At 43.6% G+C, this 27450-nt stretch overlaps 1 protein-coding gene across 1 annotated transcript in view; it reads right to left on the bottom strand.

Moving 5' to 3' along the window:
- THSD7B (thrombospondin type 1 domain containing 7B) overlaps positions 1-27450 on the bottom strand; it is a 593888-nt gene that overhangs the window by 146622 nt on the left and 419816 nt on the right. The window contains exon 15 of the mRNA XM_075317161.1: positions 24860-25038. Within this exon, the coding sequence (XP_075173276.1) occupies positions 24860-25038 (179 nt within the window). The remainder of the gene's footprint in view (positions 1-24859; positions 25039-27450) is intronic.

Raw genomic sequence — 27450 nt, 5'->3', positions numbered from 1 at the left:
TGAGCTCTGTGTGTCTCTCCCAGTAATATAGGCTGGATGTGAGTTCTGTGTATCTCACCAGTAATACAGGCTGCTTGTGAGCTCTGTGTGTCTCTCCCAGTAATATAGGCTGGATGTGAGCTCTGTGTGTCTCTCCCAGTAATATAGGCTGGATGTGAGTTCTGTGTGTCTCTCCCAGTAATATAGGCTGGATGTGAGCTCTGTGTGTCTCTCCCAGTAATATAGGCTGGATGTGAGCTCTGTGTGTCTCTCCCAGTAATATAGGCTGGATGTGAGCTCTGTGTGTCTCTCCCAGTAATATAGGCTGGATGTGAGCTCTGTGTGTCTCTCCCAGTAATATAGGCTGGATGTGAGCTCTGTGTGTCTCTTCTAGTAATATTGGATGGATGTGAACTCTGTCTGTGTCTCCCAGTAATACACGCTGGATAATAAGATCTCTCTCGTTATCCAGGGTGCTCCTGTCTTTTTAAGCTCAGATATCTCAGTAGAGCATTTATCTTGCGCTCCTCGTTATGTGCATTCCTTCTTATTTGTAGCCGGTTTTCTCTGCACTACATGAGACTGTACATGCTTTGCTCTCTCTCTGCAGTGCAGAGATCTGCTCCTCGCTGCTGCTTTCTCTAACACTGAGAGGAGGGAGGAGGAGAGCACAGAAAACCATCAGGAGCTGAAACGACTTACAGAATCTGCAACATCAAAAATTGCAAAAAGACTATTTGGAAAATGAATTTAAAAAGGTCTAATTAATTAGCCTTTAAAATGTAAGCTCCTGTGAAAATATATGGAAGAAGGTGAACATAGAACACCCTTTTTATTATTTATTTGGGGAAAGTACTTTTACTGCAAACTTTTTCCCGTGCGCCATTTATCAGCACACGAATGCGGCAGATACCGCGACTCGATCCCCCCCTCCCTTTTGCTCCCATGAGATTTATCTGACATCTCCCACTAGTCTGTATTATGGAAATTACATACAACACTTCATAGGCAAATTAGTATTTACACATGGAGCGCAGACGCTGCCGGCGTATAGAAACGAGTAATGACACTGGATTTGAAATGATAATCAATACAGAGAATGAAATACCAACCTGAGCCTTTGTCGAGGTCCAGATTAGCAGAGTGCGTGACAAGCAGAGAGAAAAGAAAATTACAGAGCCATTAGTTCACCTGCTTGATGACAAATGCCCACCAGACGCTTATCAGCCTCTCATAACTCCACCATCCTCTCTAGCTCGGATTTGTGTTTTGCGCTGTGATCGCCGCACAATATATATGTGGTGCGGAATCGCAGAGACTAATTATACAAGATCTCGTCACACTGCGAAAGCAAAGCGCGGAATGTGACCGGCGCAGGTTAGGAAGACTGTAAACCTCTGCAAAGAAACTTATTTTACATTTTCATAATAAACCTTAAAATTAGAAACTTTTTTTTTAAAGCTGCACTGGCGACTTTGAAGATGCACGGATACAGAAGGCACGGCTTCAGTATAATAGTATAAAAATTCATTATTTTCTTTATTCGAAATTGGCACATAATTCAATGGGCCAATGAGATATGTGCAGAAACTTCATAAGAGAACAGGGAGTAGGTTTTGCTGCAGGAAAAAAAAAAAAGCAGGAAAATGCAATGTGTGAACATAGCCTAAAAAAGCAGCAAAAAGGCAGCAAAAAAAAAAAAACACAGAAAAAAACCACACCAAAAACACAGCATTTTTAATGTCAAGAGAACAGGTTTTGCTGCAGGAAAAAAAACCAGCAAAAAAAAAAACCAGCAAAAAGGCAGCAAAAACCCCCCAAGAAAAACCCACACCAAAAGTGCAGCATTTTTAATGCCAAGAGTGCAGGTTTTACTGCAGGAAAAAGGAAAAAAAAAAAGCTGCAAAAATGCAATGTGTGAACATAGCCTAAGATGCTTGGACCCATTTTTACTAGTATTCATTAAACTAGCAAAAAGAAAAGAACAGGGAGTAGAACATAAAAGCAGATTTATTTTAATATCAAATCACAAATTTAATATCAAAGTGACAAAAGGAATATTTAAATAATGTTACATGTGCTAGACTGGACAGAGAAACCGTGCATATTACAATCTATAATCATAGCAAACATATGTGGACAGAATATTAGGGTTGCAGGTGGACAGGGTTCAGTATAAATCAAATCCTACATAAATTGCTATTAAAGTGCATGTGCATATATTGTCATTCAATACCTAAACCAGCCACAAGAAATCCTGTGCAGCGATAATGCAATCAAAACAGTGGTGGTTCAGTATATGTCAACTCATTCATATATCACCATTAAAGTGCCAGTGCCAACACTCGAATTGTCTCTTCAGTGAGGAATGAGACAAACTCTAGCGCCACCTATTGGAAGTAGCAATCCTAAAGGTCAAAAGAGACCGTCCAATGAGCCTTGACATATGAATTAGAATTTATACCAGGTCAGAACCGCAATTTGCAGACACAGTGTTTCGGAGTGATTGCCCCTCGTCAGTGCAAAGTATGAGATCTGATCTGGCTGTATGAGAAGCTATAGTGGGATCTAAGGGGAAAACTTTTCTCCTTTCGGTGACCTGACAAGGCAGTGAGGCTGCCATAGTGAGGGGTCTTATAGCTGCAATGCTCCTCTGGGAAATATTCAAATTGTTTCTCCAGGGAGGAAGGAGACAAACTCTAGCGCCACCTATTGGAAGTAGCAATCCTAAAGGTCAAAAGAGACCGTCCAATGAGCCTTGACATATGAATTAGGATTTATGCCAGATCAGAACCCCAATTTGCAGACACAGTGTTTTAAGGTGATTGCCCCTCGTCAGTGCAAAGTATGAGATCTGATCTGGCTGTATCAGAAGCTATAGTGGGATCTAAGGGGAAAAATTTTCTCCTTTCGGTGACCTGACAAGCCAGTGAGGCTGCCACAGTGAGGGGTCATATGGACTGCTCCTCTGGGAAATATTCAAATTCTCTCTCCAAGGAGGAAGGAGTGCCACCTATTGGAAGTAGCAAACCTAAAAGTCAAAAGTGGCCCTTTAACGAGCCTTTTCATATGACTTAAGGCCTCTTTACACACAACGATATCGTTAGCGATCTCGTTAGCAATGTGGCACGCCCAGTTGTTACGATTTGCTGAGATCGCTCATAGGTCATTTTGTAGCGGTCACAAGTACACATCTCACAAAACGACGCTACATCGTTCAGCGATATATTGTTTGACCAAGGCGGTCGTGTGGACACCGTCACACGGCATTCCTCCCAACGATTCTGGCAATGACAGAGGCGTATAATTGTTTATAGCATACACCCTGGCGTGAGACCAATCAGAGCGGAGGAGGCGTGGAGCATTGCTCGTAACGACACGCCCGCGTCGCTGATGACGGGCGCACTAACGATGCTGTTTGTCGTTGGCAGGGTGTCAAACGTAGCAATATGTCTGCTGTGTTCGAAATGCCGAGCAATATTTTGAAAATTAACGACGTGTCAACGATCAACGATTTTCGCTATTTTTGCGATCTTTCGGAGTCGCTCATAGGTGTCACACGCAACAACGTCGCTAACGACAACGGAAGTGCATCACGAAAACCGTGACCACGACGATATCTCGTCAGATAAATCGTAGCATCTAAAGCGGCCTTAAGGATTTACACCAGATCAGAACCCCAATTTGCAGACACGGTGTTTCGGGGTGATTGCCCCTCGTCAGTGAAAAGTATGGGATCTGATCTGCTGTATGAGAAGCTATAGTGGGTCTAAGGGGAAAACTTTTCCTTGCAGAGACCTGACAAGCCAGTGAGGCTGCCATAGTGAGGAGTCTTATGGCTGCAATGATCCTCTGGGAAATATTCACATTGTATCTCCAGGGAGGAAGGAGACAAACTCTACCGCCACCCATTGGAAGTGCCAACATTAGAATTCAGAACCTGGACCAACCACATGATCAAAACAGTGGTGGTTCAGTATATGTCAACTCATTGATGTATCACCATTAAAGTGCCTGTGCCAACACTAGAATTCATAACCTGGACCAACCACATGATCTCAATACCGCTCAAGGGATGCACCCGCACACTCTGGGGTCTTGATGTTGTGGGAGGGGTGGACGGTGCAGGTGCACCCCTTGAGCGGAATTGATATCATGTGCTTGGTCTAGGTTATGAATTCCAGTATTGGCACTGGCACTTTAATGGTGATATATGAATGAGTTGACATATAATCTGAATTGATTGCATTATCGCTGCACAGGATTTCTTGTGGTTGGTTCAGGTATTGAATCACAATAAATGCACATGCACTTTAATAGCAATATATGTAGGAATTAATTTATACTGAACCCTGTCCACCTGATCTGGCATAAATCCTAATTCATATGTCAAGGCTCATTGGACGGTTCTTTTGAGCTTTAGGATTGCTACTTCCAATAGGTGGCGCTAGAGTTTGTCTCCTTCCTCCCTGGAGAAACAATTTGAATATTTCCCAGAGGAGCATTGCAGCTATAAGACCCCTCACTATGGCAGCCTCAGTGGCTTGTCAGGTGACCGAAAGCAGAAACGTTTTCCCCTTAGATCCCACTATAGCTTTTCATACAGCCAGATCAGATCTCATACTTTGCACTGACGAGGGGCAATCACCCCAAAACACTGTGACTGTAAATTGGTGTTCTGATCTGGAATAAATCCTAATTCATATGTCAAGGCTCATTGGACGGTTCTTTTGACCTTTAGGATTGCTACTTCCAATAGGTGGCGCTAGAGTTTGTCTCCTTCCTCCCTGAAGAGACAATTCGAGTGTTGGCACTGGCACTTTAATGGTGACACATGAATGAGTTGACATATAGCCACTGTTTTGATTGCATTATCGCCGCACAGGATTTCTTGTGGTTGGTTCAGGTATTGAATCACAATATGTGCACATGCACTTTAATAGCAATATATGTAGGATTTGATTTATACTGAACCCTGTCCACCTGAAACACTAATATTCTGTCCATATGTTTTTGCCATGATTATAGATTGTCCAGTCTTGCACATGTAAAATTATTTAAATATTCCTTTTGTCACTTTGATATTAAATTTGTTATTTGATATTAAAATAAATCCGCATGCATGTTCTACTCCCTGGTCTCTTCATTTTGCTAGTTTAATGAATACTAGTAAAAATGGATCCAAGGATCTTAGGCTATGTTCACACATTGCATTTTTGCTTTTTGTTTCTTGCAGCAAAACCTGCTCTCTTGGCATTAAAAATTCTGCATTTTTGCGTTTTTGGCGTGTGGTTTTTTTTTTGCATTTTTTTTTTTTGCTGCTTTGTTGCTGGTTTTTTTGCTGCATTTTTGCTGCTTTGTTGCTGTTTTTTTTCCTGCATTTTTGGTGTGTTTCCTTCTGCATTTTTGCTGCTTTGTTGCTGGGTTTTTTGCTGCATTTTTGGTGTGTTTTTTTCTGTATTTTTGCTGCTTTGTTGCTGTTTTTTTGCTGCATTATTTTTGCTTCGTTTTTGGTGTGTCATTTGTCTACAGACATGTTTAAATGGCATACTTGCAGTATCAGGGACCAGAAGTTAGAGGACACGATTGGCTCAGTTGGTGGGTGTGTCGCCCCGATTGGTGGGCCTGGCCCGAGGTTTCATTCCGTGTGCTATATTGCAGAACCGGCCCGCTTATCATTGGTTGTCGTACCCGTCACCTGCGTGCTACCGTTGCCTACTTGCAGTACGCTGCAGTGTAGAAATTATTTTCTACAAGATAAATATTCAGAAGTTACCAAAAGAGTGGTGGATTATTGCATTTTGAGTTCAGGTTGAAGTTCAGCAAAGTTTCAGCAACAATACCCCAGATGAGAGCAAGCCACCTGCTTGCAATTAGAGCTTGAATTAACTCAATAGTATCAACAGCACAGTTCAGGGAAGAAAGGAGTATTCAAGCTCAAGGGGAATACTGATAATCTGCAGCTGGATGGAAGAAGCGTTCCTCTGGGTCCTACAGGGAAAGGGATGAAAACCCAGCAGGAAATCTACCTAGTACAATGAATACTGACAGCAGAAACAATAGAAAGGGAGCATTTTGCGCAGCCAAATGCTGTGACCTTCTATTGCCAGAAACCACATGACTGTCTGTCACCAGTGACACTAATACTGCAAGTACTGTATGCTGGTTAAATAAGGTTAGTTTTATTCATCACAAAAGAAGCAAAAATGCAACAAAAAGGCAATGTGTGAAGATAGCCTACGGCTGTGTGCACACTGTGCATTTTTTTAGCGTTTTTGGATGCATTTTTAGTGCCGTTTTGTCACAAAACTGCATGCAAATCCTTAGGCCAGCAAAGTCGATGAGGAGCCTGATGTTTTGTGCACATGTTGGGGTTTTTTCCCCTTGCAGATTTGGTGCAGAAAAAAATCTGCAACATGTCAATTCTTTCAGCATTTTTGTAACCTTTTTCCACCCCAGAGCGCATAGAAAACGCAGTGACAAAATGCATGCAAAAAACGCTGCAAAAATGCAATTTTTTTTTCTGCAACCAAATACCCAGTGTGCACATAGCCTAAGGGCGGCTTTGCACACTACGACATCGCAGGTGCGATGTCGGTGGGGTCAAATCGAAAGTGACGCACATCCGGCGTCACTTGCGATGTCGTAGTGTGTAAATCCTAGATGATACGATTAACGAGCGCAAAAGCATCGTTATCGTATCATCGCTGCAGCCTCCGACATTTCCATAATGCCGGTGCAGCGACAGGTGCGATGTTGTTCCTCGTTCCTGCGGCAGCACACATCGCTGTGTGTGAAGCCGCAGGAGCGAGGAACTTCACCTTACCTGCCGCCGGCTGCAATGAGAAGGAGAAGGAAGGAGGTGGGCGGGATGTTTACATCCTGCTCATCTCCGCCCCTCCACTTCAATTGGCCGCCTGCCGTGTGACGTTGCTGTGACGCCGCACGACCCGCCCCCGTAGGAAGGAGGCGGGTCGCCGGCCAGAGGGACGTCGCAGGGCAGGTATGTGCATGTGAAGCTGCCGTAGCGATAATAATCGCTACGGCAGCTTTCACTAGATATTGCACGTGCGACGGGGGCGGGACTATCGCTGCAGCATCGGTAACACATTGTTACCGAAGTCGCAGCGTGCAAAGCCCGCCTAAGGCTGCATTCACACGACGGCTACATGTAAGCAGATCGTCTGTTTCTTAATAGGCCGCTTAGACAGGCCGGCGGCCGCAGAACACTATGATCATTCTGCATGCAAAGAATATCATCGTTCTCGGCAGCACGTTATGTTCACATAGGATGATGTGCTGCCGAGAACAATGGATTTTTTAAGGAAGCGTAAAACCCACTTCACTTGACGAACGAGCATTTTGTTCATTGGTTGGGAGATCGGTGTTGGGAGAAATGAGCATTCGCAATTATTAACCAGTGTAAAGACACCTCCATCACCCACTGTGCGTGGTTCTTGACCTTTTGTCTCGCCCCATGTATTTGGCAGATGAGTTTGCTTATATAGTAGAGTGGAGTTTGTCACTTATAATCTTCTAAGGTCCAGTGGGAAAGTAAGGACCATTGTTGGGAGGGTTCACAAGTGTAAATGGGTTAACTGGTTGATCTGTTTCTTTAAAGGCTCCATCCATGTGGGATAAAAAAAAGCAAATAATATTCACCTCCACGATCTCCCCCAATGCTTCTCCATTGATGACCCGCTGAATGTCATTTGCTAACTGTCTTAACCCACGCCAGCTAATGCCCATACAACCAATCACCAACCCAAGTGTTGATCCTCCACCGCCTGTGACCGGGAAGCAAAGAAAGGCAGCATCCCGGGAGCGGAGGTGGTGATCAACCCAGCAATCTCTTTAAAATTAACAACAAGGTCTGAAACAAGTATTCACTGTAAGCAAAGTTCAAGACAACATTTGTGGAGTAAAAAAAATACTCGACAAGAAAAACAGTGATTTCAATATATAAAATAAGTTTATTGAATAATTATTATAAAAACATGCATGTCAAAATTCATAAAATAGTAATGGTACTTCAAAACACGAGGGACGATCTATAAGCAAAATAATGACAATAATAAGTGCACAAAATTACATATGGGGCCGACTTGTTTGTTCTATTGAAAAAAAAAAGATAAAAAAATATTTGTTTCCTTCTATATCATTTCATTCTATATCATATCATAACTAACATAGTTAGCACTATGCACTTTTTTCACACTTTTTTCATATAAAATACATTAGTACTGTGTAGCACTTTGCACTTTATTTCTCAGTTTTGTGCCATTGTAACCCATTGCTCACTAATTTATTATTGTGAATTCAGTCATTAATATTTTATACCAGTCACTCTGTGCCTCTTTTTTACAAACTTTTTTACACTGATTTCGCTTGATACAGCGGTTTTTTTTTTTTACTATTGTCTTTTTATATTTATTTTTATTTATAGTTTTTTCACTGTTTCACCTTTTTTGTTATATCGCACATACACCTTGTAAGAATTGGCTGGCAGGCCTTCTATTGGATTGATACATATTCTCAATATTAATATTATTCTTTATTCATACAGTCACAATATCCTTTTCTATCCTATTCCCTGGATACATTAGTTTCACTGTAAAAATATTTTAAAGATTCTTTCGTATGTTTTTTCTCAAAATGATATAGAAGGAAACAAATATTTTTTTATCTTTTATTTTCAATACAACAAACAAGTCGGCCCCATATGTAATTTTGTGCACTAATTATTGTCATTATATTGCTTATAGATCGTCCCTCGTGTTTTGAAGTACCATTACTATTTTATGAATTTTGACATGCATGTTTTTATAATAATTATTCAATAAACTAATTTTATATATTGAAATCACTGTTTTTCTTGAGTATTTTTTTACTCCACAAATGTTGTCTTAATCTCTTTAAAAGCTTGGGCACAACATGAATACTGTGATGTCACATTGTAATATCTAGTGATAGTAAAGAGACGACAGATTTTATGATTCCCAAATACTCCAAAGCCACTGGATTCATGGTCGCGGGTCAGAAGTGACTTTGCCATCATAGATTGCACTTCAAGTTGGGTGCGATCATGTCTAAAGGCCCCGTTACACACAGCGATATCGCTGGCGAGTGTACCCGCCCCTGTCAGTTGTGCGTCACGGACAGGGCTGTATTTTGCCTTCGTGCTGCCCTAGGCACTTTAAGTGGTCGCGCCCCTTAGTGACAACGTAAAACTGAGTTTTCGCACACGACATCTGTTTAAGGCAGATCTACTCTGTAGCACACTTTAAAAAGTATCAATAAGAAACGAACCCCCCCCCCCCAATGGGAATCACCACAGGCACATCAAAACATAGCATGAGTATAAAATATTCCCACCACACCGTCCCCACTTATATACTGTGACTGTGACACTGCCCCTAATAAACACCACACTGCCCTCCCTTATAAACTACTGTATATCCACCACACCTTCCTCGATTATGAAATATGATCTGTACATTGTGAGGAGGGAGCAGCATGATGTGAGGACAATGTCCCATGCATGCTGCCCCCTCCTCACAATGTCCCATGCATGCTGCCCCCTCCTCACAATGTCCCATGCATGCTGCCCCCTCCTCACAGTGTCCCATGCATGCTGCCCCCTCTTCACAATGCCCCATGCATGCTGCCCCCTCCTCACAATGTCCCATGCATGCTGCTCCCTCCTCACAATGTCCCATGCATGCTGCCCCCTCTTCACAATGTCCCATGCATGCTGCCCCCTCCTCACAATGTCCCATGCATGCTGCCCCCTCCTCACAATGTCCCATGCATGCTGCCCCCTCCTCACAGTGTCCCATGCATGCTGCCCCCTCCTCACAATGTCCCATGCATGCTGCCCCCTCCTCACAATGTCCCATGCATGCTGCTCCCTCGTCACAATGTCCCATGCATGCTGCTCCCTCCTCACAATGTCCCATGCTTGCTGCCCCCTCCTCACAATGTCCCATGCATGCTGCCCCCTCCTCACAATGTCCCATGAATGCTGCCCCCTCCTCACAATGTCCCTTGCATGCTGCCCCCTCCTCACAATGTCCCATGCATGCTGCCCCCTCCTCACAATGTCCCATGCATGCTGCTCCCTCCTCACAATGTCCCTTGCATGCTGCCCCCTCCTCACAATGTCCCTTGCATGCTGCCCCCTCCTCACAATGTCTTATGCATGCTGCTCTCTCCTCACAATGTCCCATGCATGCTGCCCCCTCCTCACAATGTCCCATGCATGCTGCCCCCTCCTCACAATGTCCCATGCATGCTGCTCTCTCCTCACAATGTCCCATGCATGCTGCCCCCTCTTCACAATGTCCCATGCATGCTGCTCCCTCCTCACAATGTCCCATGCATGCTGCCCCTCCTCACAATGTCCCATGCATGCTGCTCCCTCCTCACAATGTCCCATGAATGCTGCTCCCTCCTCACAATGTCTCATGCATGCTGCCCCCTCCTCACAATGTCTCATGTATGCTGCTCCCGCCTCACAATGTCCCATGCATGCTGCTCCCTCCTCACAATGTCCCATGAATGCTGCTCCCTCCTCACAATGTCTCATGCATGCTGCCCCCTCCTCACAATGTCTCATGTATGCTGCTCCCGCCTCACAATGTCCCATGCATGCTGCTCCCTCCTCACAATGTCCCATGCATGCTGCTCCCTCCTCACAATGTCCCATGAATGCTGCTCCCTCCGCACAATGTCTCATGCTTGATGCTCCCTCCTCACAATGTCCCATGCATGCTGCTCCTTCCTCACAATGTCCCATGCATGCTCCTCCCTCCTCACAATGTCTCATGCATGCTGCCCCCTCCTCAGTGTCCCATGCATGCTGCCCCCTTCTCACAATGTCTCATGCATGCTGCCCCCTCCTCAGTGTCCCATGCATGCTGCCCCCTTCTCACAATGTCCCATGCATGCTGTCCCTCTCCATGAGCTCCTAATGCTGCCTTCCTCTTTTCCATAATGAGACCTTCATGTTGCCCCACTCATGCTAAGACCACCACACTAACGCTTATGCTGAGACCCCCCCCACACACACTACCCCACTCTTGATATTGACTCCCCTACATTGCTCCACTCCATACTGATCCCACACATGCTGCCCCTTCTTCACAATGAGCTCCCAATGCTGCCCCCTCTTATTCTGAGTCCTTACACTCCCCCCACCCAATCGATTTTGTCATTGCACTATCCCTCATCCCTTGTCCTCTGTCTCTAGCATTAGCCCCTCTCTCCCACTCCCCCAGCATCAGCCTCTCTCCCCCAGCATCAGCCTCTATCTTCCCTCAGCATCAGCCTCTCTTCCCCAGTCTCAGCCTTTGCCTCCCCCCCAGCCTCAGCCTGCCCCAGTCTCCGCCTCAGCCTCCCTCCAGCCTCCCTCCAGTCTCAGCCTCAGCCTCCCTCCAGTCTCAGCCTCAGCCTCCCTCCAGCCTCCCCCCAGTCTCTGCCTCTGCCTCCCTCCAGCCTCCCCCCAGTCTCTGCCTCCCTCCAGCCTCCCCCCAGTCTCAGCCTCAGCCTCCCTTCAGTCTCAGCCTCAGCCTCCCTCCAGCCTCCCCCCAGTCTCAGCCTCAGTCTCCCTCCAGCCTCCCCCCAGTCTCAGCCTCCCTCCAGTCTCAGCCTCTGCCTCCCTCCAGCCTCCCCCCAGTCTCTGCCTCTGCCTCCCTCCAGCCTGCCCCCAGTCTCTGCCTCCCTCCAGCCTCCCCCCAGTCTCTGCCTCTGCCTCCCTCCAGCCTCCCCCCCAGTCTCTGCCTCTGCCTCCCTCCAGCCTCCCCCCAGTCTCTGCCTCTGCCTCCCTCCAGCTTCCCCCCAGTCTCAGCCTCTGCCTCTCTCCAGCCTCCCCCCAGTCTCAGCCTCTGCCTCCCTCCAGCCTCCCTCCAGTCTCTGCCTCTGCCTCCCTCCAGCCTCCCCCCAGTCTCTGCCTCAGTCTCCCTCCAGCCTCCCCCCAGTCTCAGCCTCTGCCTCCCTCCAGCCTCCCCACAGTCTCAGCCTCTGCCTCCCTCCAGCCTCCCCCCAGTCTCAGCCTCTGCCTCTCTCCAGTCTCAGCCTCTGCCTCCCTCCAGCCTCCCCCCAGTCTCAGCCACTGCCTCCCTCCAGTCTCAGCCTCTGCCTCCCTCCAGCCTCCCCCCAGTCTCAGCCTCTGCCTCCCTCCAGCCTCCCCCCAGTCTCAGCCTCTGCCTCCCTCCAGCCTCCCCCCAGTCTCAGCCTCTGCCTCCCTCCAGTATCTGCCTTTGCCGCCTCCCCCCCCCCGCATGCGCAGATCTCTGGTCTGCATTAGAGACACTCCCACGCTCCTTATGAATCCACTTACCTGCTCCAGTGCCCGCCGCCATCTTCCTGGCTCACGTGAGTATCCTCTTCTGACACCGGCTTCCATCACGGCGTCCTCCGCGGCGTCCTGCTGTGAGCTCTGCATGTGACGTCCACACAGCAGTGGACGCAGCACAGAGGAAGGAGCTGATTGGCGCGCGCCTGTGACCCCGGAAGTGCAGGCGCCGGCAGTTCCGGGGTCAATCAGCTCCCTGTGCTCGGCGGCCACAAAAAAAAAATTTTTTTTTTTTTTTTTTTTTTTGCTGCCAGAAGGTGCCGCCCCTCACAATCTGCCGCCCTAGGCACCGGACCACGGGTGCCTAATGGTAAATACGGCCCTGGTCACGGACAAATCGCTGCCCGTGATGCACAAACATCGTTAGGACCCGTCACACGGACTTACCTGCCTAGCGACGTCGCTGTGGCCAGCGAACCGCCTCTTTCTAAGGGGGCGGTTCATGCGGCGTCACAGCGACGTCACTAGGCGGCCGCCCAATAGAAGCGGAGGGGTGGAGATGAGCGGCCGTAACATCCCGCCCACCTACTTCCTTCCTCATTGCCGGCGGCTGCAGGTAAGCTGTTCCCGAGGTGTCACACATAGCGATGTGTGCTGCCGCAGGAACGACGAACAACCTGCGTCCTCAACAATCAACGATTTTTTGAAAAGGAACGACGCGTCAATGATGGACGATAAGGTGAGTATTTTCCATCGTTAACACTCGCTCGGAGCTGTTACACACAACGACGTCGCTAACGAGGCCGAATGTGCGTCACGGAATTCGTGACCCCGGCGATATATCGTTAGATACGTCGTTGCGTGTGACGGGGCCTTTAGACAAGTCTCCAATTTGGCCACTTTTGCATTTTGCTATTAGCCAAATCACAGCTCTAAAATGATTGCATAATGTTTTCTATATAACATTGTTAGAAATATTCCAGATCCATACAAAATCTACAGCAGATAGACACATTAATCCGTAGTATGAACATGCACTGTATAAATCAAAACCCCTAATAAGAACCCGCTAAGATCCAAAGAAAGGCAGTAGTGACAAAACAGTAATATTAAATACTAAATTTTATTGCTATACATATTAAAATCACCATAACCATGAATAGAATATAAAAAAAAATCGATAAAGGACAAGAAAATTCCCTAATGTTTAGCAGCCGTTTTACAGAACAATAAAGTGCTTAGTGCAGTGACCAATTTCCAATAAATAAATAAATGTATTAAAGTGTCCTTAAAAAGAGAAAAGGTAAGAGATACTCCCATAAAGTGCAAAAGATATTTAGTAAATCTGATATCATAAGGAGATCCTGTACCTCAGCGCCCCCTGAGGAAGAAAACACTTGAAACGCGCATCGGGGTTTTGCGGTACACAGGACTTGTGACCATTTTCATATTTATTAAATCTGATATCATAAGATCATAAGGAGATCCTGTACCTTAGAAAATGGTAACAAGTCCTGTGTACCGCAAAACCCTGACGCGCGTTTCAAGCGTTGTCTGTTATGATTCAGGGACCGAGGAGAATAAAAAATGTGGAATCCCAAAAAAGTAACAGTGGCTGGAAACTTAACGGAATGCAGACCTAATCCTGACACACAACTAGAAGTAGCCGTGAGACGAGCCTACGATGACCTGGACGCCTCGACAAAGCCGGAGAGCTAAATAATCTCACAGATAGAGATATAAGAAAGCTAATCTGCCTTGGAGCTGTTCCCAAAGATAGATAGATATCCCCCCACATGTAAAGGGTACGGTGATAAAGAAAAACACAATACAAAGCTAGAAAAGACAGATTTCAGCAAGGGTGAGGCCCAAACTATCTTTATAGGAAAGGATAGGAAATAGCACCTGTCTGCAGCCGTAAAAACCCTAATATATACCAGCACTTTTAATATGGAAAAATCCTGAGGTCACACAACCTCTCCCCCACTTTATCAGCACTCTGATGTTACTGGGATCCAAAAACACTAATACAGATGAGGGACTGAATTAATACCAAGGATGTCAAACACAATACTTGCAGAATCATGGACCAGATTTATCATTAGCGGCTCATTACGCCTGGCACTGATGTATTGCGGTAGTAACATATTGTACCATATAATACCGCATGCTGTATTTTGCCACAACTAGGAATGAACACCTTTGAAAAATCAAACCACATCAACAAATTGTGATCTCATGAGAAAAGGTAATCCAGTACGAATCACAAGTATCAGTGACTGGGTGGATGTGATAGAGATTAATAAATTGCATGTGACAATGGGAAAAAAGTTAAAATAAAAAATAAATAAAATATATAGAAGATAATTCCTATCATCACGGAACAACCACGTGTACCTTATTGCCCCATTGAATGAGTAGACCAGACCAGAAGACACCGGAGCTCACAGCTCATGGGACTGGTCCCCATCTAATACATGGCTCCTGTGGTCTTTGTAATGGAAGAATCTTGGGCTCAGTCTCCTTACTCCTCATTCCCATTGATGCTCAGCTGGTTCCTTGCCAGGGTCACCAACCATCCAGAAATTCAAGTACAGCTTATAAACATAGGGCACTTTTTTGCCCTTCCGTAAAAAAAAAATTATAAGGCGACTGTGATTTTTTTCAAGCTAAAGGAACTTATACAGATTATTTTGACTGTAATTATCATTTTACAGTGAATTGCAGGTGATGTCTTCATATCCGAATTTTTGGAGGTAGAGCTGGATCACGTATAACCATAATGAATTAATATGGTGTCCATAAAAAATATTTTGTGTTTCTGATAAGCCATCCAGAAAGAATATAAAGGCAAGTTGCCAACCCTGTTCCTTGCTTGGGGCCGTCCCGGTCGACCATTGTCCATAGAGTAAAATAATGTTGTCACACTGACCTAAGCCCCTTCTTTTTGGGCCCCAATAGGACCCAGATGTGCAACACCTACACTACCCATGTCCTTGTGTACTGGTTTCAGAGAATTACCGTTCCACTAAATCTGCCATAGGACCAGATAATTGGGGCTTTTGGAGCCAACACGTCATACAGTTCCCTAATTCTTTGAAGTCTCCTTATAGAACCATGGCCTGGAGCTTGTTTGTGGTCCATCTCTTTCGTCATGGCCTCTGGTTACCTTTTAGGCTCCCAAACGCAAACGATAAACCAGATCTATTTGTTTCTACGGATAAATAAACCAATGCCAGATGATTCTGTCAGTGGCTCAGAGATCACTCAGGCATTCTTGAGTTTGAAAGAGTCGGTAGAGTGCTGCCAAACAATCATCCGTCCAATGGCAGTCTAATGGGCATGGATGGCTTTAGTATGGAGAGGTAGAAAACTTCAGTTTTATACTGCGCATAGGGAAAAAGAATGGAGCCAAACTGAGTCAAGACCCCTCCACCTGGGCCTTACCGGTCAACTGGTATCTCTAAATTGCTCCTCCCATCCTATGTCTAGATCAAAACCACCAACTTTTATATTACCCTCAAAGGGGACGAGCCAACTTTGTCTGTGCCACCGCCCTCTTCATGTACTCCATTACCCTCTCTCTCAACTACATGATGACCAGATGTCCCTCTTGGGAGTTAACTTGAGGAGAACACCAAGTCTGTCTAGGGACACCAATGGAAAAGGCAGTTCCCCATGGGAGAAAAATATGGAAATATCATCTTCACAGAACTGAGGTTTTGGGTCACCTACTGGTGGTAGAGATCCTGAAAGTCAATAATGAGCTTTGTCTCATAACTTAGGACTAGTAATGGGTGAATATGTTCACCACAGTTTGGTACTCTATCAAGCATCGAGGTGCTTGCATACTCGACATACTCGAGGTGTTTAGCCAAGTATCATGGATGCTCGGATATTTCGTCCATGAAACGACCAAAAAGCACAGGCTTGCCTCACTGCATGATGTTTGCAGGCACCCCAGGGAGAGCTAGTCGCAGTCTCTGAATGGCTCTCACTGGGGTTGAGACAACATTTTCGAATGTGGTATATCAAAAGAAAATAAAACCTGCCATCCTTCCCTCCTCCGGAAATGCTCGGTTTATTCCTGGCCGTATGTGGACGGAGAGCTAAACTGCACAATCAATGACTTCCATTATACTCGTTACTCAAGTTCAGCCCATCAGAGCATCTGACCTTCTCGACTTGAAGACCAAGCTCCTGACCATCTTAGTGCTTACCCATCTCTACTTACGACATAGAGAACATTACCTGGCCTATGAGTCTCCATATTCTGACTTGGGGCTCTCCTGAAGGAGAAACTTTATCCACCAGACATCTGTGAAAGGCCTCTTATCCGGTCAACCGGTCTCGTTCTTTGGACTGATGAGGAGCAAAATCCCTGAAACAGCTGTCCGCAAATGGAGGTCTTTTACATTTTGAGGTCTTTTACTTTTTGTTTTGTCTATCCCAAGTCATGAGGCAATGTTATTAAAAGGGCTTCTCCACAAAATAATAGATGAATGACAAATACATTATTAGGGTAAGTTCACACAGTGCGTTTTTCGCGGCGTTTTTGCGCGTTTTTCGGGTGCGTTTTTGGCCTCAAAACTGCATGACTTTGCTTCCCCAGCAAAGTCTATGAGTTTTCATTTTTGCTGTCCACACACAACTTTTTTTTTAAGCTGCGTTTTTGAGCTTAAAAAAAAAAAAAATGGACATGTCAATTCTCTCCTACGTTTTTCTGCGTTTTCCCCCCATGCAATGCATTGGAAAAACGCAGAGATCAAAAACGCAGCAAAACGCAGCCAAAAACGCACCAAATTGCGGTAAAAAACGCATGCGTTTTTTGCTGCGGGTGCTTTTTTAGCGGCCAAAAACGCACAAAAACACAGCATCAAAAAACGCAGCTTGTGCACATAGTCTTATAAATAAATTGATAATTAATGTTATTTTACACTTGTCTTGATTGAAGGGCAGTTACACAGACTACAAAACCCATCCGAAACAGCCGTGGGGGACGGCTTAGTAAAAATAAAATTCTCTTGCCTTCTGGGTCCATGAGGAGAGATGGGAGTGAATGTTCTTATGTCAAAGCTGAAATATCATCTCGGCTGAGGCACAGGCAGCTAGGCCAGAAGTTATGAAAAGTAAGGAGGATGGGCGAGAGAAGAAGAAAGCAGTAGGAGAGGTTTTCAAACAGTGGATAAGATCAGCAGTCTTTACACCTCCCACAGCCTGAATCTCCTCCCTTGCCTCCTCCTCTCTGCTTCCAACTTCCAACCCAGCTGCCTGTGCCTCAGCTGAGCAGTTATAATAATAATTAAAAGGAATTTATCAACTTATTTATATATTTTTTTTTCATTTATTAATTTTCCTTATTTCATAGAGAAGCCCTTTTAAAGGGTCAATATTGCATTTTATAACTGCGGCCTCCAACAGGTGGCACTAGCGATCACACTGTTTTTCCATTTACTACATCTAACTGTTTCCTAATTAGCAAAATCAGCTCAGCAGTTGCCATTTATCATGTCAGGTGCACATTTATCATGATTACTACTAGTGAGGAGCATCATTACAGCTCTGGATCTGACAAATAGGAAGTGGCTGTGTAAATCCACACAGGGACGGCCATGTTTTCAGGATTTATTACCCCCAGTCTAAAAATGACAGCGGCAAAAGAGAATCAAAGCGCGTTCCACGCTGGTTACCGCAGATATTGGTTCAACTACTTTTAATTGATTTCATTCTTCTGTCTGCTTATCCAGACTCCGTAATAATATAAACCAACTCCAAACAAAATAAAGCGCCGGCGCAAGGAGGGAATATTGATTTCTCAGTAGGTTACGTCTTTGCCTGCGGTGCGGAAAACTTTAGGACAAGGAATTCATATCTTCCCTTAACCATCAATGTAGACAAAAGAAGGAAAAATTACGATCCAAACAGTTGGATTTCACTTTTTATTTAGTGTTTTCTATTTATTTATCTAGTTTTATAAATTATAGTAAAACAAAATCTGATAAAAATATTATGGGATCGCAATGTGTAGTCTCCGGGTACGTGGACTGGAAAATTGCATGCGCAGCTCTGCACTAGGAAAAATCCAGTGATGAAAGAATCTTTGAATTCTCCAAATTTTTGGAAATTCAATTAACGGCAAATTAAAAAATTCCAAAGCCGCAAATTTCCGTGAAAAACCTGTATGACATGTTCTTCAAAGTTTTAGTTTCTCTCTCTTTGGCTGAGAAGGCTGTGATGTGTGACGTCCTCTCACTATCCAGATTCATCCCAATGCGGCCGCTGAATTCCCTACCTCAGCTTTTATACAGGCTAGAATGTTATTTTCTGATTGGCTGTGCTATACCATTTGATGTGATAGATACAAAGCACTATGAGGAAGCCCGTGTGGCCACAACTGAGGTCATCTGAGCCGTTCATGGGTGATGCAGTTTTTGGAACTGTGTAAACCAGTTGTGGCCATTTTTGGCAATTGTGGTGAAGCAAATCGAAATTTGTTTAGTGTCGCAAGGTGCAGTAAATTTTGTCAAAAATCTCAAAAATGTGTTCCACATCAAACTGATTTGCTCATCTGTAATAAAATCATATGATTTACATTTAAGTATAATTATCATGGGGTCAGTTCTGTCCAAAATTTGTTTCACATCGAACTGATTCTCTCATCTTCACTAAAATAATATAATTTATTCATCTGCAGGTTTTTCTCCGCTCTCTATACAGACACATCTGCAGGTTTTTCCCTCCGCTCTCTATAAAGACACATCTGCAGGTTTTTCCCTCCGCTCTCTATACAGACACATCTGCAGGTTTTCCCCTCCGCTCTCTATAGAGACACATCTGCAGGTTTTTCCTTCCACTCTCTATACAGACACATCTGCAGGTTTTTCCTTCCACTCTCTATACAGACACATCTGCAGGTTTTCCCCTCCGCTCTCTATACAGACACATCTGCAGGTTTTTCCCTCCGCTCTCTATATAGACACATCTGCAGGTTTTTTCTCCACTCCCTATACAGAAACATCTGCAGGTTTTTCCATCCACTCTCTATAAAGACACATCTGCAGGTTTTTCCCTCCGCTCTCTATACAGAAACATCTGCAGGTTTTTTTCTCCACTCCCTATACAGAAACATCTGCAGGTTTTTCCCTCCACTCTCTATAAAGACACATCTGCAGGTTTTTCCCTCCGCTTTCTATACAGAAACATCTGCAGGTTTTTCCCTCCACTCTCCATAAAGACACATCTGCAGGTTTTCCCCTCCGCTCTCTATACAGACATATCTGCAGGTTTTTTCTCCACTCTCTATACAGACACATCTGCAGGTTTTTCCCTCCGCTCTCTATATAGACACATCTCCAGGTTTTTCCCTCTGCTCTCTATACAGAAACATCTGCAGGTTTTTTCCCCACTCCCTATACATAAACATCTGCAGGTTTTTCCCTCCACTCTCTATAATGACACATCTGCAGGTTTTTCCCTCCGCTCTCTATAATGACACATCTGCAGGTTTTTCCTTCCGCTCTCTATAATGACACAACTGCAGGTTTTTCCCTCCGCACTCTATACAGACACATCTGCAGGTTATTCTCACTATCTGAAATGAAATCAGAATAAACCTTTCCCGTTTTAGGTCAATTAGGAGCCAAAATTATTTCTATTTGCCAAATGCCAGAATAATGAGAGAGAGAGAGAGAGAGATAGATGGCATCATGAGGAGAGAGGATTATGTGGCGATACTGAAGAACATCTCAAGACATCAGCCAGGAACTTAAAGCTTGGGCAAAATTGGGTCTTCCAAATGGACAATGACCCGAAGCTACTGCAAAACTGGTTTCAAAGTGGCTTAAGGATAAGAAAGTCAATATTTTGGACTGGCCATCACAAACCCCTGATCTCAATCCTATTGATAATGTATGGGCAAAGCTGAAAAGGCCGATGTGAGCAAGGCAACTTCCAAACATGGCTCAGCTACACCAGAACTGTCAGGAGGAATTGGCCCAAATTCCACCAACTATTGTGAGAAGCTGTGAAAGGAGATTCAAAGCTGTTTCCTCTAAATCACACAGTGTAAGGGCAATGCCACCAAATACTAATGACATGAAGGAAACGTCACTGTACAGAAAGTAATAAGAATGCCTGAAAACATTCTCTCTCTCTCATTATTCTGGCATTTGGCAAATAGACATAATTTTGGCTCCTAATTGACCTGAAACGGGAAAGATTTATTCTGATTTCATGTCAGAAAATGAGAAAAACCTGCAGATGTGTCTTTATAGAGAGAGAGGAGGGGAAAATCTGCAGATGTGTCTGTATAGAGAGAGGAGGGGAAAATCTGCAGATGTGTCTGTATAGAGAGCAGAGGGAAACACCTGCAGATGTGTCTGTATAGAGAGTGTAGGGGAAAACCTGCAGATGTGTCTGTATAGAGAGAGGAGGGGAAAATCTGCAGATGTGTCTGTATAGAGAGAGGAGGGGAAAATCTGCAGATGTGTCTGTATAGAGAGAGGAGGGGAAAATCTGCAGATGTGTCTGTATAGAGAGCAGAGGGAAACACCTGCAGATATGTCTGTATAGAGAGTGGAGGGGAAAACCTGCAGATGTGTCTGTATAGAGAGAGGAGGGGAAACTCTGCAGATGTGTCTGTATAGAGAGAGGAGGGGAAAATCTGCAGATGTGTCTGTATAGAGAGCGGAGGGAAACACCTGCAGATATGTCTGTATAGAGAGTGGAGGGGAAAACCTGCAGATGTGTCTGTATAGAGAGAGGAGGGGAAACTCTGCAGATGTGTCTGTATAGAGAGAGGAGGGGAAAATCTGCAGATGTGTCTGTATAGAGAGAGGAGGGGAAAATCTGCAGATGTGTCTGTATAGAGAGAGGAGGGGAAAATCTGAAGATGTGTCTGTATAGAGAGCAGAGGGAAACACCTGCAGATGTGTCTGTATAGAGAGTGGAGGGGAAAACCTGCAGATGTGTCTGTATAGAGAGAGGAGGGGAAACTCTGCAGATGTGTCTGTATAGAGAGAGGAGGGGAAAATCTGCAGATGTGTCTGTATAGAGAGAGGAGGGGAAAATCTGAAGATGTGTCTGTATAGAGAGCAGAGGGAAACACCTGCAGATGTGTCTGTATAGAGAGTGGAGGGGAAAACCTGCAGATGTGTCTTTATAGAGAGCGGACGGAAAAACCTGCAGATGTGTCTGTATAGAGAGTGGAGGGGGAAATCTGCAGATGTGTCTTTATAGAGTGCAGAGGGAAGAACCTGCAGATGTGTCTGTATTGAGAGAGGAGGGAAGAACCTGCAGATGTGTCTTTATAGAGAGCGGAGGGAAAACCCTGCAGATGTGTCAGTATAGAGAGCAGAGGGAAAAACCTGCAGATGTGTCTGTATAGAGAGTGGAGGGAAAAACCTGCAGATGTGTCTGTATAGACAGCGGAGGGAAAAACCTTCAGATGTGTCTTTATAGACAGCGGAGGGAAAAATCTGCAGATGTGTCTGTATAGAGAGCGGAGGGAAAAATCTGCAGATGTGTCTTTATAGAGAGTGGAGGGAAAAACCTGCAGATGTGTCTGTATAGAGGGAAACGTCTGGTTTCAACTGTATATTGGGTAGGTTGTGGTATAATTATTATGGTGGCAGGTCTGCTATGATTATATGTGGATGGAGTCTTTGCTCCTCTTCCGCAGGTCTGATAACCTCTGTCCAGTGTGACATTACTGGCTGTAATGGAATATTTCCCGCATGACGTGCAGCCTCCTATACTCCATAAAAGCAGGATAACCCATCCTGACATGTTTATTGGAAATAATTCAGCATCATTAATAAGATTCCATCCCCCGGCTCCTGCTCATCTGTGGACGCAGCGCTGAGCCTTAGTGATAATGGATTTCCACTATGTCCATATTCTAATCCCATTACAGGGGTATGTCCCGGGCAGAGCTGTACCCCGCACCGGTTAACCTCATTTGTAGCTCCGATAATTTTATTATTAGAGGTTTACAACATCTGTGAAGACGGACAAAAATGAAATTCATTATGTTTGCGGAGTGTAATCTTGTCTCTGTGTACACACATAATGTAGTTAGGAATCCCCGCCGCGAGCAGACACTAATGTCATATTTACTGATGATGACATTATACAAGTATTTATAGGAAGAAGACATTGTATTCATTTATGATTGATACAGTATAAATACAAAGAAAGACAGAGAGGATAGAAAGAGGGATAGATAAATAATAGATAGATAGATAGAGGGATAGAGGGATAGATAGATAAATAATAGCTAGATAGATAGAGGGATAGATAGATAGATAGATAGATAGAGGGATAGATATATAGAGGGATAGATAGAGGGATAGATAGATAGAGGGATAGATAGAGGGATAGATAGATAGAGGGATAGATAGATAGAGGGATAGATAGATAAATAATAGATAGATAGAGGGATGGATAGATAGATAATAGATAGATAGAGGGATGGATAGATAGATAATAGATAGATAGAGGGATAGATAGATAGATAGAGGGATAGATAGAGGGATAGATAGAGAGATAGATAGAGGGATAGATAGATAGATAGATTATAGATAGATGGATAGATAGAGGGACAGATAGATAGATAGATTATACAGTTAGGTCCAGAAATATTTGGACAGTGACACAATTTTGGCGAGTTGAGCTCTGCATGCCGCCACATTGGATTTGAAATGAAACCTCTACAACAGAATTCAAGTGCAGAGTGTAACGTTTAATTTGAAGGTTTGAACAAAAATATCTGATAGAAATTGTAGGAATTGTCACATTTCTTTACAAACACTCCACATTTTAGGAGGTCAAAAGTAATTGGACAAATAAACCAAACCCAAAAAAAAAAGTTTTATTTTCAATATTTTGTTGCGAATCCTTTGGAGGCAATCACTGCCTTAAGTCTGGAACCCATGGACATCACCAAACGCTGGGTTTCCTCCTTCTTAATGCCTTGCCAGGCCTTTACAGCCGCAGCCTTCAGGTCTTGCTTGTTTGTGGGTCTTTCCGTCTTAAGTCTGGATTTGAGCAAGTGAAATGCATGCTCAATTGGGTTAAGATCTGGTGATTGACTTGGCCATTGCAGAATGTTCCACTTTTTTGCACTCATGAACTCCTGGGTAGCTTTGGCTGTATGCTTGGGGTCATTGTCCATCTGTACTATGAAGCGCCGTCCGATCAACTTTGCGGCATTTGGCTGAATCTGGGCTGAAAGTATATCCCGGTACACTTCAGAATTCATCCGGCTACTCTTGTCTGCTGTTATGTCATCAATAAACACAAATGACCCAGTGCCATTGAAAGCCATGCATGCCCATGCCATCACGTTGCCTCCACCATGTTTTACAGAGGATGTGGTGTGCCTTGGATCATGTGCCGTTCCCTTTCTTCTCCAAACTTTTTTCTTCCCATCATTCTGGTACAGGTTGATCTTGGTCTCATCTGTCCATAGAATACTTTTCCAGAACTGAGCTGGCTTCATGAGGTGTTTTTCAGCAAATTTAACTCTGGCCTGTCTATTTTTGGAATTGATGAATGGTTTGCATCTAGATGTGAACCCTTTGTATTTACTTTCATGGAGTCTTCTCTTTACTGTTGACTTAGAGACAGATACACCTACTTCACTGAGAGTGTTCTGGACTTTAGTTGATGTTGTGAACGGGTTCTTCTTCACCAAAGAAAGTATGCGGCGATCATCCACCACTGTTGTCATGCGTGGACGCCCAGGCCTTTTTGAGTTCCCAAGCTCACCAGTCAATTCCTTTTTTCTCAGAATGTACCCGACTGTTGATTTTGCTACTCCAAGCATGTCTGCTATCTCTCTGATGGATTTTTTCTTTTTTTTTCAGCCTCAGGATGTTCTGCTTCACCTCAATTGAGAGTTCCTTAGACCGCATGTTGTCTGGTCACAGCAACAACTTCCAAATGCAAAACCACACACCTGTAATCAACCCCAGACCTTTTAACTACTTCATTGATTACAGGTTAATGAGGGAGACGCCTTCAGAGTTAATTGCAGCCCTTAGAGTCCCTTGTCCAATTACTTTTGGTCCCTTGAAAAAGAGGAGGCTATGCATTACAGAGCTATGATTCCTAAACCCTTTCTCCGATTTGGATGTGAAAACTCTCATATTGCAGCTGGGAGTGTGCACTTTCAGCCCATATTATATATATAATTGTATTTCTGAACATGTTTTTGTAAACAGCTAAAATAACAAAACTTGTGTCACTGTCCAAATATTTCTGGACCTAACTGTAGATATATAGATAGATAGAGAGATGGATAAATAGACAGTTAATAGATTAAGAGATAGATGGATAGATGGATAGATAGATAGTTAATAGATAGAGGGATAGATAGATAGATAGAGGGAAGGATAGATAGAGGGATAGATAGAGAGAGGGATAGATAGAGGGATAGATAGATAGAGAGAGGGATAGATAGATAATAGACAGATAACTATAAACAAAATAATACTGTCCTCATATAATGTAATATGGTGAGATATTGTACATGAAAATGAAATATTGTACAATATTTTACTAATTCGTTTTCTCGCTACCCACCTGGTTTTTAAGGTCCAGCTTTGGGCAGGGTCTCCCACCATTATAAGGTTTCTCTTTCAAAAATTTGGATCGGACTTTCGCTCCGGATCCGCAGGAGGCGCTGCAGGTTGACCAGCCAGACCAGTCACTGAGCTTACAGTCGAAGGGACAAGGAATCTCGCAGCGCTCCTCCAGGTATCCTGCAAAATAAGCAGAAGTCCAAAGTAAGTGATGGGGAGATAATCAGCACCTGTAATCCAGGGTAATGTGGCCCTAAGAGCCTCCTCATTGGTCCCATTACCTCCTAACTTATAGTGGGGTCTTCATGTGCGGCGCCGGGCTCTGCACTGTCTGCTGTGTTATAATGAATTGGTAACACAGTTATAGGAAAAAGTCATTAGATTTCAGTATCACCGCAAATGAGTTCAAAAAGGCTGAAATGCCAGAAAAATATCTTCAGACTTTGAAAATACTAAAGCTTTGTTACTTCAGCCTGCATATTTCCTCAACATACGTAGCAGGGAATCTGAAGAAGAGCTGCAGTGTAAAGCATGGGAGATGAAAAGACAAGCATCACAGCCTGTATGTCATCTTACAATATTTTTTATTACATATAATTAAAGAATAACAGAGAAAATCTCTTAAGAAAGAAAAAGCTTATGTAACTTTAACCAATTGATCATTTCTTACACTCTTAATATTATTTTTTTTGGGGGGGGGGGCACAGATAAAGTAAAAAAAAAAAACAACTTGTTCTATTCTTTAAACTCAGATATTGTTGTATCATTTTGCTTCAAATCCATCGCTCTATCCTCAAAATATACAATTACATCTGGATATTTGTATTTTCTTTATACTTTTTATTGCAAATAATAGGTCTTCAAATCCATCATCCATTTATGACATCTATTATCTTTCTTACACTTTATCTTTATCTGACAGAAATTCAAATGGATTCTCAAATAGATAAACACATTTCTTTCTATCCATCATATCAATTTTTTATCTCTTTATCCAGTATTATATGTCTATCTGACGATCAATGTGAAAGTGAATCCATCTATTTCACACCATTACCTATCTATCTATCTATCTATCTATCTATCTATCTATCCCTCTATCTATCTATCCCTCTATCCCTCTATCTATCCCTCTATCTATCTATCTATCTATCCCTCTATCTACCTATCCATCTATCTATCTATCCCTCTATCTATCTATCTATCTATCTATCTATCTATCTATCCCTCTATCTATCTATCTATCCCTCTATCTATCTATCCATCTATCTATCTATCCATCTATCTATCTATCTATCCCTCTATCTATCTATCTATCTATCCCTCTATCTATCTATCTATCTATCTATCCCTCTATCTATCTATCTATCTATCTATCTATCCCTCTATCTATCTATCTATCTATCCCTCTATCCCTCTATCTATCTATCTATCTATCTATCTATCTATCCCTCTATCTATCCCTCTATCCCTCTATCTATCTATCCCTCTATCTATCTATCTATCTATCCCTCTATCTATCTATCTATCCCTCTATCTATCTATCCCTCTATCTATCTATCTATCTATCTATCCCTCTATCTATCTATCTATCTATCTATCCATCTATCCCTCTATCTATCTATCTATCTATCCCTCTATCTATCTATCTCTCTATCTCTCTATCTATCTATCTATCCCTCTATCTATCTATCCCTCTATCTATCTATCTATCTATCTATCTATCTATCTATCCCTCTATCTATCTATCCCTCTATCTATCTATCCCTCTATCTATCTATCTCTCTATCTATCTATCTATCCCTCTATCTATCTATCCCTCTATCTATCTATCTATCTATCTATCCCTCTATCTATCTATCTATCTATCTATCCCTCTATCTATCTATCTATCCCTCTATCTATCTATCTCTCTATCTATCTATCCCTCTATCTATCTATCTATCTATCTATCTATCTATCCCTCTATCTATCTATCTATCTATCTATCTATCTATCTATCTATCTATCCCTCTATCTATCTATCTATCTATCCCTCTATCTATCTATCTATCTATCCCATATTTGTCTCGCTATTTCTACATCTCCATCCCTCATCTCTCTCCATCCCTTTCTATGCTCCAGTTCTTCCCATCCCTCTCTCGATCCCCATCTCTCTACAGTCCTCTATCTCTCCATCCCCTCCATCTCTCTCCATCCTGCCCTACATCCCCATCTCTCTCCATCCCTACCCATCCATCACTCAATCCCTCATCTCTCTCCATCTCTTATCACTTTCCATCCCAACATCTCTTTCCTTCCACCATTTCTTTTCATCCCTCTCTCCATCCTCCTTCATCTCTCTACATCCCTCCATCTCTCGTCCAATCCTCTCAATTTCTCTTCAGCACTCTTTCCATCCCTCCCATCTCTTACCATCTTTCTTTTCTTTCTCCATCTCTCTCCATCTCGCTCTCCTTCACCTATCTCTCTCCATTCCTCTCTCCTTCATCCATCTCTCTCCATCCCTCTTTCCATCTCCCCATCTCTATCTCCAATTGTCTCCATCCCACTCTCCTTACTCCAGCTATCTCTCTCCATCCTCTCCCTCCC

This window comes from Anomaloglossus baeobatrachus, chromosome 7 (genome assembly GCF_048569485.1).
Source record: "Anomaloglossus baeobatrachus isolate aAnoBae1 chromosome 7, aAnoBae1.hap1, whole genome shotgun sequence".
Lineage (NCBI taxonomy): Eukaryota > Metazoa > Chordata > Amphibia > Anura > Aromobatidae > Anomaloglossus > Anomaloglossus baeobatrachus.
Note: the sequence above shows the minus strand (reverse complement) of the source record. Positions and strands in the feature narration are given on the sequence as shown.